Source organism: Salmo salar, chromosome ssa23 (assembly GCF_905237065.1).
Source record: "Salmo salar chromosome ssa23, Ssal_v3.1, whole genome shotgun sequence".
NCBI classification, from domain to species: Eukaryota; Metazoa; Chordata; class Actinopteri; order Salmoniformes; family Salmonidae; genus Salmo; species Salmo salar.
The window spans coordinates 22,579,413-22,590,210 of record NC_059464.1 but is presented as its reverse complement, the minus strand read 5'-3'; the positions used below and the strand labels follow the sequence as shown (position 1 = coordinate 22,590,210).

Sequence of the window (10,798 nt, the reverse complement as noted above, 5' to 3'; positions counted from 1 at the left end):
ATATACTCAGCTCAGTACTCCTCACAGCTCATTAATAACACAGGATATACTCAGCTCAGTACTCCTCACAGCTCATTAATAACACAGGACATACTCAGCTCAGTACTGACCCAGGCTACGTCCCAAATGGCCCCATATTACTTATTTTAGTAACACACTGCAGTGACCACACTGAGACCACAGCGATCAGAAGGGACCCTCCCTCAGCTTCCGGGAGATTCAGACTAAAACTATCAGCCATAGATGTCAGTAAGTTCAGAGTTGAAAGAAAGACAGGGCAGCATCAGTGTACTACATAATGTATCTCCCTCGCACTGTGAGTGTCTTTCTATCAGTCAGTAACAGTATGTACATATCTCCTCCTCTCTCACTAACAGCAGAAATACAGCACTCAGCCGTATGGCTAGAAACGACACGCTCTTTGTGATCCATTATCTGATAGATAGAACACTATAAGCTTTAGAATGTAATAAGAGTGCCATGGTCTGTGTGACCTATCAGTTTAACTAGTGAAACCAGAAAGGAGATATTCTAAGAAGCGTCTGTGCAGACATGATCCCCAGATCCCTGAACAGCAGAATACTGGACATAGATCTAGCTCTATATATATATGGCTCTGATTGGCCCTGTCTCTGATTTATGCTAATCTCTGACCATGTAAAGCCTCACATCTTTAACAACTAAAAATAGTCTCCTTTTTTCTCCAGGCTCCACAGAGCTAAATACCGTATTAATGCTAGAAAGAATGTGATGAGCAATGTTAGAGGGGTATGAAATGGAGAGAGACATATATAGAGATATGAAATGGAGAGACATATAGAGAGATATGAAATGGAGAGAGACATATATAGAGAGATATGAAATGGAGAGAGACATATATAGAGAGATATGTAATGGAGAGAGACATATATAGAGAGATATGTAATGGAGAGAGACATATAGAGAGATATGAAATGGAGAGAGACATATATAGAGAGATATGAAATGGAGAGAGACATATATAGACAGATATGTAATAGAGAGACATATATAGAGAGATATGTAATGGAGAGAGACATATATAGAGAGATATGAAATGGAGAGAGACATATATAGAGAGATATGAAATGGAGAGAGACATATATAGAGATATAAGTAATGGAGAGAGACATATATAGAGAGATATGTAATAGAGAGACATATATAGAGAGATATGTAATAGAGAGACATATATATAGAGATATGTAATGGAAAGAGACATAAATAGAGAGATTGAAGTTAAGGGACGAGAGATACTGTGGATTAGGGTAACTTGGATCAGGTAGGTACTGTATGTTGCCTCCACCAATCAAATCACTCCATTCATTTATGACATCATCACCCTGTGGTGCAGTTTGATGACGTCACTGTGGCCGCCAGAGGTAGGTACCAGGTCGCGTCTGGCATGTTGCGTGTTCTGTGTTTTCGTGACGCGTGTTGCACGTGTGTTGGGACATGCAACACTGACGTTTCTATTGTAGCTTGACGTCTGACGGGTGTGAACTCTCTTTCTGATTGGCAGAATATCAACCAATTAGAGCTCTTTGGAGACATCTCCACACTCCCGGACATCTACTCCCCCTCGGTGAGTACACCCCCTCCTCCCTCTCGCTCTCTCCTGACATTTGATCAGGGCGTAGTTAGACCACTGTTTTGCGTGTGTGTGTGTCTGTTTAGCTCCCCTGAGGGTGGAAAGTAGTTTTCACCTGTTCCTCCCCATTCTCCTCTCTTCCCTCAGACCCCTGCCTCTCCAGCCAACACCCTGGACCCCTCTCTGGGCCTGCAGCCCACAACGGAACTCTTCACCCCCTTCAACCCAGCCTCCGTACCCTCAGGTAGGAACTCTCCCCTCTCTTCTCCTCTCTTCTCTCCTCTCCCTTCCTCTCCCCTCTCTTCTCCTCTCTTCTTCTCTCCTCTCCCTTCCTCTCCCCTCTCTTCTCCTCTCTTCTCTCCTCTCCCCTCTCTTCTCCTCTCTTCTTCTCTCGTCTCCCTTCCTCTACCCTCTCTTCTCTCTTCTTCTCTCGTCTACCTTCCTCTCCTCTCCCCTCTCTTCTCCTCTCTTCTTCTCTCATCTACCTTCCTCTCCCCTCTCTTCTCCTCTCTTCTTCTCTCATCTACCTTCCTCTCCCCTCTCTTCTCCTCTCTTCTTCTGTCCTCTGCTGTCCTCTTTGGAGCAGAGCTGGAACAACTATGAATCTGTACATTTTCATGAGTCTGTGTGACGGTCTGAATAGGTCTGTACATGATATGACTGATGCTCATCGTGGATGTAATGATCGTAGATCAGCAGAACCATTAAGACACAGCATTAACCACAGGCTAAAGTAGGTCACTACTGCAGTGGTACATGGGGTACTCTGTGTGTGTGTGTTTATGTGTGTGTGTTTATGTGTGTGTTTGTGTGTGTGTTTATGGGTGTGTTTGTGCGTGTGTTTATGTGCGTGTGTTTATGTGTGTGTGTGTTTATGTGTGTGTTTGTGCGTGAGTATAACTCTCTCCTCTCTGTGTCCAGGTTATGTGACGATGGGAGCGGTACCTCCAGGTCAGGTGTGGTCCCAGCAGGCGTTTGCAGCCCAGGCAGGTCCTCTGTTCGGGGTCCCGTCCCCCCTGGGTCAGTCCCTCCCTGTAGCCCAGGTCCTGCCTGGAGGCCAGCCTCTCATCTGGGGCCAGGCCAACCTCTTCCCTGCTACACAGCAGCAGTGGGCCGCCATGACTGGAGCAGGTATATACACACAGACACATACATGTACGTATGCACGCATACACACACACACACACACCGCATGCACATCCATACATGCGCGCACACACAGTAAAGTGTATTTTCCTGTGTGTAGGGTTCCCTGCTACAGCCTACCTCCCAACCCAGCCAGGGTCTCTGCCTGCCATGTTCCTCCCAGTTAATCAACCCTGCGACAGCCTATCATCTGCCGGCGCTGCCTCTAACCCCGCCCCCTCATCAGCCTCCAGTCCACAGCATGCAGAGAGGCAGCGGCAGAAGATGAGCAAGGTAGGATCATTTTATTCCAGCGATTTTATTTAAACCAAACAAAATCAATGAAGAGTCAAGTCACATTTAGGGTAATGGCCTGGCCACGACACAAAAGCTCTATACAAAAGCTTTTTATTGCCCAACATCTTACATAGTGTGTCTTTAACATCTTCAACTCTTTCTGTAGGAGATGTTTAAGGACTTCCAGCTAGCGAAGCCCCCTGCCATGCCTGCTAAGATGGGGGACCAGCACCAAAGTCTAGCGGGGACCTCAGAGGCCTTCAGTTCCTATTTCAGCCGCGTGGGGACCGTCACCGATACAGACGACTGTGACGACTTTGACATCTCTCAGCTCAACCTCACTCCTGTCACCTCCACCACGCCCTCCACTAACTCACGTATGTACATACACCTGGCTGGTTGTATATGAGATGACTTTCTGTTTGGAAGTTCCCTCCAGCCCTCAGACCATTCGACCTCCATGTTTGCCTCCACTCCCAGTCTTGTTTACTTTCTGTATCTCATTTGATCAATTGTAATTTGTTTTATTGTATGTGTCGCTGCAATTCATCTTTTAGCTATCATCGTCATCATCATCATCAATAAAACTAAAGAGAGAAAGTCGTTGTCCCCCTCTCCTCCCCCAGCTCCGACCCCGGCCCCCAGACAGAGTTCTCCATCTAAATCCTCGCTGTCTCACGTTAGTGACCACATTGACCACATCAGTGACCCTCCCACAGACGCCACCGACCCCCCCACAGATGACTCGTTCGGCGAGGTGGAGGGCTCCCCCAGTCGCAGTGGAGAGGAGGATGCGGTGAGTGACTGTGTGTGTGTGTGCGTGCCCGGAGAGTGTGTGTGTGTGTGTGTGTATTTAGATCTGTTGATGAATAGGCTGTGTAGCAGCACAGTGGGCCAGGTAATTATTCTCTCTGATTGGCTACTCATAGCTGGCCTGTGTGTGTGTGTGTGTGTGTGTGTGTGTGTGTGTGTGTGTGTGTGTGTGTGTGTGTGTGTGTGTGTGTGTGTGTGTGTGTGTGTGTGTGTGTGTGTGTGTGGCCAGTAAAGCATTAAATTAGCTGCTTGAAGTGTCAGATAGATCATTAAGATGTTATTAATGTTAGCAGGTAGCTCCATACATCATCTGATCTGTAGCACCATGTTATTATTCAACTGATGAACTACAGGAGAGAAAAATCCCCTAGGGTCTTTTCTAGGGCAATTCATATTTATTATTCACCAAATCTATAGAGAGAGAGAGAGAGAGAGAGAGATGAAAGCACTGGAGTCACCAACCTGACAATGGTGAAAGAACTGAATTAGAAGCTATGCCTTCTACCATTGATTCTGTTGACCGTTAATTCCTAGGTATCCCCCCTCTCCTGTCTCTCTCTCTCTCTCTCTCTCTCTCTGACAGAGGGGTAACTCAGCTGAACCAGGGGATCTAGATATTTTTCCATATTACTATGGAACAAAACCCAAATAAGAGAGAGAGAGAGAGGGGGGGGGGAGAGAGAAGGGGAGAGAGAGAGGAACAGAGAGAGGGAGAGAGCGAGAAGCAGCCTCCCACTCTGTGGCGAGGGAGTTAGTGTAAAGAGCAGAAGTGTTTCAGGAATCAATAGAGGGGACTTTTAGAACAGCTCAGTGTGTGTGGGTGTGTCCATCCTTTCTCTCCTTTAGTACACTGCTACTCTGTCACTTTGCTGCCTGTATTCTCCTATTTTCTTATCCTGATTTCATCTACAACTTTTTCTTTTTCTTTCTTCCCTTACTTCCCTGCTCTTCTTTCTCCTCTCCTCTCTTCTCCTCTCCTCTCCTCTCCTCTCCTCTCCTCTCCTCTCCTCTCCTCTCCTCTCCTCTCCTCTCCTCTCCTCTCCTCTCCTCTCCTCTCCTCTCCTCTCCTCTCCTCTCCTCTCCTCCCCTCCCTCCATCCCTCTCTCCAGGCGTGTGGGTCTGGGTCTCCATGTCCCAGTGAGACAGCAGGTTCTAGTCCAGCCCAGACCAGTCCACCTGCCGACAGCTAGATAGATGCTGGCTGGGTGCTGGGTAGGTATCTATCCCTCCTTCCTCTCCTCCTCCTTCTCCTGCCTCCTTCCTCTGCTTGCTGTCAGCCTGCCTGTTCCAAGCACACCTTTTCTGATCTTCTGTTCATCCGCTCTACTCTCTCTCTCTTTCTCTCTCTCCAGTCTTCCCTTTTTATCTCTCCCTTCTCTCTCATCCTGCCTGCTGCTTGCTCTGATGATGGCATGATGTGTCTGACTGCCTGTGGTTGTGTTGTGTGGTTCTGCACCTGTGTGTGTGTGTTGTTGTGTATCTGTGTTTGCTCTCCCTATAACCACCAGAGGTGTGTGAGTATTACTGCAGTGTGTGTCTTTAAAACAATCTGAGGACTTCCTTAATGTGCATTTGCCATGCTGTCATGATGTTGTGTTCTGTTAGTCATGCATAGCTACATCTTTGCCATGGAATAAATATTGCGATACTGGTATCGTCACAGCCCTAGTATAATTAAGCAATAAGGCCCGAGGAGGTGTGGTATATGGCCAATATACCACGGCTAAGGGCTGTTCTAATGCACGACGCATCGCGGTATATTGGCCATATACCACAGGCCTCCGAGGTGCCTTATTGTTATTATCAAACTGGTTACCAACGTAATTAAAGCAGTAAACATAAATGTTTTGTCATACCCGTGGTATACGGTCTGATATACCACGGCTGTCAGCCAATCAGCATTCAGGGCTCAAACCACCCGGTTTATAATATATGGTATATAATGGGATGTCAAATGTATATATCCTAGACTGCCTTTCAGGTTAACAGAATGTTTTGCCTTGAGAGACTTTCCACCACTGGCAGTGGCTTTACATGATCTCTGACACAATTCATCTGCTTATATAGAACTTTGTGTGTAAGGATAGGGGTGTCAGTCACGCCCACACACAGGGAACTATGTAATGACAGTGTTTTCATCACTAATACTGGGCTGCCACCACTAATGACTGGCTGCTATTAATTTGCATGAATTAAAACCCATGAAGAATCCTAAATCCCAATCACTACTCTGCAGACAGCCATCAGACCTGCTGGGATATGTTCTCCCATTCAAGTCTGCTACACAAACACGCATGCACTCCCGTACACACACACACACAATGCTGTAGGAGGGAGGCAGACTTGAGTCATAATAACTAGTCTCCCAGTCAGACACACACACACACACACACACACACACACCACTATAGGGCTGGGAATTGCCAGGGACCTCATGATATATCACGATACTTAGGTGCCGATACGATATGTATTGCGATTCTCTCGATTATCACAATTCTATATGTATCGTGATTCAGTACTGTGATTTTAATGCGATTCCATGGTCCAAAGGTATTGCTCACCACGTGTCTGCTGCAGAGGGACAAGAGAGAGCCATGAGAAAACCAGTTTTTATCAGTCATGGCAATTAAAGTGCTGAAAACAAATTGTCTCCCTTTTTAAAAAGAAGATGGAGAACAAGCTATGAAGGAAAAATACTGAGTTTTAGTGCAGGTACAACCAACTAGAGCAAAAGTTATATTGCAATATTGTTAAAACAATACGATACGATATATCATCAACAAGAATACCCCTATATGTAACTGTATAGATTTCTTCCATCACTAACGCTCTATCTATGCATACAACAATACACTCGACCCAGCAGCGTGGCTGGTCTCTCTGTCTGTTGCAGGGTGCTACTGCCCTCTGGTGTTGACAACAGGAACTGAATGTGTTGAAACTGGGATTTGAGACGAAGGAATAGGTAGACAGAAGGGGACCTGGGTTCAGGCCAGACTCGGGTCCAAATTCTTGTACTTTGAGTGTTTGCTTGAGTCTACCTGGAGTGCCACATGGGTAGGGTTTGCGGTTTTGGGACTTTTTTTACTGGTTTGATTAAGCCAGACAAGCTCAAACAGGCACAAATAAAGTATTTGAAACCCAGGTCTGGTTCAGACCAAGTGGGTCATGCTAATGCTAACATGCTAACAGTGTCTCCTCTCTCTCTGTCTGCAGGGGAAGGATCTCTGTCTGCAGGGGAAGGATCCTCTCTACGCCCAGGTCAACAAAGGGAAGAAATAAAGAGACACACTGAACACTGAACACTGGACACTGGACTGACCAACCAACGCTGACCAACCAACCCGATGTGTGTGTGTGTGTGTGTGTGTGTGTGTGTGTGTGTGTGTGTGTGTGTGTGTGTGTGTGTGTGTGTGTGTGTGTGTGTGTGTGTGTGTGTGTGTGTGTGTGTGTTACTCCTCTCAAGCAGCAGCCTGGCCACCCCTCTAACAAAGGATGGAACGCTCCATCTACTCCCTCTACTCTCTTTTCATTCATTCCTTTCATCTCTCTGTCTCTCTCTCTCTCCCTCCATCAAACATTGCTAGAGACTATGCTGCCAAAAGGGGACTGGGCCAGGTGTTGTCTCCCTTCCTAACTCACACAGTGTTATCAGACATGGACCAAATTAGTGTCTGTAGCAAGTGGATCCTGTGGGACGAGCCAGGAATGGTATGCTGGGATCCTTATTTCTGATTAGCCGGTTTATTGGGACCTTGGCATCTGATTGGCTGTTTGGGTGTTTCACCTTCATGTGAGCGTCTGCTGGATGACTATGCAGAAACAGACTCTCTGGGAGCTACTCACACACACACACACACACACACACACACACACACACACCGACACAGTGTTTTGCCAAATGTCTCTTCTCAGACAGATTCAGAGGGAAGGCTTCAGAGGGAATGGACTCAGCGGGGCATGGACGTTGCCAGCCTAACGGGCACCGCCTGGCATGGACGTTGCCAGCCTAACGGGCACCGCCTGGCATGGACGTTGCCAGCCTAACGGGCACCGCCTGGCATGGATGTTGCCAGCCTAACGGGCACCGCCTGGCATGGACGAACATTGCCAAATTACCGGGCACCCCCGCCTTCGGATGGATGTTGCCAAACTAACTGATTCTGTGATTGAACTGCTCATTCTCTATAATAGCTTTTGTACAATATCGATTAAAACAGACAAGGGGAAATTGAGTTTTTATTTTATAAATCCATCAAGACGCTCTACTGTCAGCTCTACTGGAGTTGCACAGTCACATGGCTTTAAGAGACCTGATCGTTGGTTTGCCAAACTCATTTTGTAAATAATAATAATAATAACAACAACAACAACAATGATCATTCTGTCCGCAGGACTTCTGTGCCATAAAATAGGCAGGCTTCAGTTATGCAACCAGAAGGTATCAAGCAATACCAACATCTCCTCTGTCTGTCTGTCCAGGCTTCTGTTGCTCTCTCAACCCCTGACGTTGTTCGGTCTATGATCCTATAAGTGTCTTTCCCCAACTCAGACCTCGTCTATACTGCAGTCCTTTATTGATCAATATCCATGTGCCCTGTAACCTTGTACAGTCATACCATCATCCCGTCTGTTCATCATATCATTTCTCAGTCTGAGTGACAGGAGCATTACCCATCGTCACAACCACACCAGACACTCCCTACAGCTGTATGTCTGTCATCGGCCCCTAACCCTGCTCGTCTGTCTGTCTCCATGTCTGTCTGTCTGCCGGTCTATCCGTCCGTCTGTCTCTGCTAGTACTACATCAACTGTGATGCCAATGACTCCCTATTTTATGGCCAGAATCTCTGTGTAATTAGACTTCTCTGGACTGACAACTGATTAATAATGACGTTTGGACAATAGAAGAAGAAGATGAGGAACTGGACTAAAAGGGAAAAAAAATGCTGTTTGATTAGTAACATTTCTAGACATATTTTAACCTTACCTCAGATAACGGTTTCTTAATGTAAATTGACACATTATTTTTATCTTTATGAATACAACAGCATTCTACAGTGGATTTTTAGAGGACTTTTATTTTCTGTTGATTTACATCTCCACCATGTATTACAGTTCCTATTAAACACATCCCAATGACAGCTGGTTCCGGGTGATCACTACGCATGTGACGTGTGCGTGCCTAATCTCTTTGTCTTCTCTCACCTGCCTGACAGACACAGGACGGCTTTAATGATGGTTTAGTAGACTACTTGTATGAATAATATCCTACAGTACACATGTACTGTATGTTTCTCTAACTAGCCATATTAAGTACACATAACGTATTATTATGTCCACGTTTTTACACATCCATTTAAATCTGTGTTTCTGTATCTTGTATGGCTTGTGTCTTCTGAATGCAGTTTAAATACACCTGTTCTTGGAATGCTGACAGACTCCTCAAGCTGTCTTATTTCACTGTCTCTGTTTGTCTGGAAGACGTAATAAAAGCTAGCTATAGGCAACATGGGCATAGGCCAACATATATCACTGCCATAGGCACACACAGCAATAGAATATAAGCTATCACGTCCGTGTCGTTTACCTGTTTGCCGAACATTTCTGACATTTGTAACTAAACTTTAATAGCCTATGTCATTGTGGTTGGAAAACAAACGCGCTTCTATGGCACCAGCTACGACGAATGACACACACACACTGCATTCCGGACAACATTCCTGTTGGATGAGAGCTGTCAGAAAGTGCATCATACACGTTGCGTTGAACTGCCTTTCGCTCTCGACACCGCCGGACCCGTTTAACTGGACGGACCGTTTCTGTGCGCGTGAATATTTCTATGAGCGTGGGAGAGAGAATTACAACCTGACTTCCATCCTAGAACCAAACCATCCATTCCCGAAGCTAAGAAACACATACCGAGAGAGAGTAGGTCAATGTAAGGTCTGTAGACCAGCCTAATCCTCTATTTGTAGGTGAGAACAGTAACATTTGCCGGTAGCCTCCTGGACTGTTGACACTGGAGAAAGTTATTCCGAGTTATTGTGTTGACTGTTTTGTGTCACTGCTTGGTGTAAGGACGTTAAAGGAACTAGCCAGAATGAGAGGCTGAAGCTGCCACCTGGATAAAGCGAGAATAGAGGTGGAACAAGGCTACCCATAGCTGTCTGTTGCTGGTTGAATTACGCACGATGGACCAGGTAAAACTTATCTAGTGTTATTACACTTTCAGTACTAAGACTCATCTCATTCTCTCTCTCTTGGACACACACAGCGCCGTGCTGTTATAACGTAACCGTGGTTCACGGACAGAGTTCCGCGCCATTGTTACATGTTGTATTACTGTGTAGTTATAGGGAGTTGGCATGATGCCCATGCTTCTTGTCTCAACAACCATTAGTTGCTGGTTCTTCTCTCTGGTTTATTACTAGATGTGGCTGTATTGTTTACCTTCTAACGTCGATGTCAGCGACCCCGCCGGAAATCTAATTGGCATAATAAAAAATGCCCTTCAAAATCTGTCTGTTTAAACTAGAGATATAAATATATTTTTGTTGCATGGGTTGCGTCTCAATCCACTGCATCCGCCAATGGCGGCCTTCCGCATCTGTGGTGGAAGGTGGCTGAGCTACAGCTGTGTTTGTCAGACAATGAGACATCCTGATAAACGGTTTGGACTACAAACTAATGCTCTATGGAAAGATGAGAGTCTCATGAACACCATGGTGTTCTCGGTTTTACTCTATGACCCCCACAAGCATCATGGGATTAGTCTGAATTCGGTACCTCTGATCTGCCAACTTCTGTCTGTAGTCTCTGAACGGTTTGGGTGAGATTCTCAAGAACATGTACATGTCGGTTGTTTTGCTCTGGGACCCTCACAAGCCTCACAAGACTATTTTGAAGGTAGCCCGGTACCAGTTTTAAAAATAAATGGAAGTACAGTGC

General features: G+C 45.9%; 1 protein-coding gene across 12 annotated transcripts in view; it reads left to right on the top strand.

Moving 5' to 3' along the window:
* Positions 1-8,991, top strand: part of dab1a (DAB adaptor protein 1a) — an 87,612-nt gene extending 78,621 nt beyond the window's left edge. For 9 of the 12 annotated variants that reach the window (XM_014169219.2, XM_045706386.1, XM_045706383.1 and 6 more), the window contains 8 exons: positions 1,541-1,603; positions 1,757-1,853; positions 2,531-2,740; positions 2,856-3,028; positions 3,198-3,408; positions 3,658-3,827; positions 4,954-5,056; positions 7,064-8,991. In XM_014169219.2, coding sequence (XP_014024694.2) covers positions 1,541-1,603; positions 1,757-1,853; positions 2,531-2,740; positions 2,856-3,028; positions 3,198-3,408; positions 3,658-3,827; positions 4,954-5,034 — 1,005 coding nt within the window. In that variant the 3' untranslated portion in view covers positions 5,035-5,056; positions 7,064-8,991. The remainder of the gene's footprint in view (positions 1-1,540; positions 1,604-1,756; positions 1,854-2,530; positions 2,741-2,855; positions 3,029-3,197; positions 3,409-3,657; positions 3,828-4,953; positions 5,057-7,063) is intronic. The other 3 variants (XM_045706379.1, XM_045706381.1, XM_045706377.1) reach the window with 3 other exon arrangements.
* Positions 8,992-10,798: the final 1,807 nt, after the last annotated feature.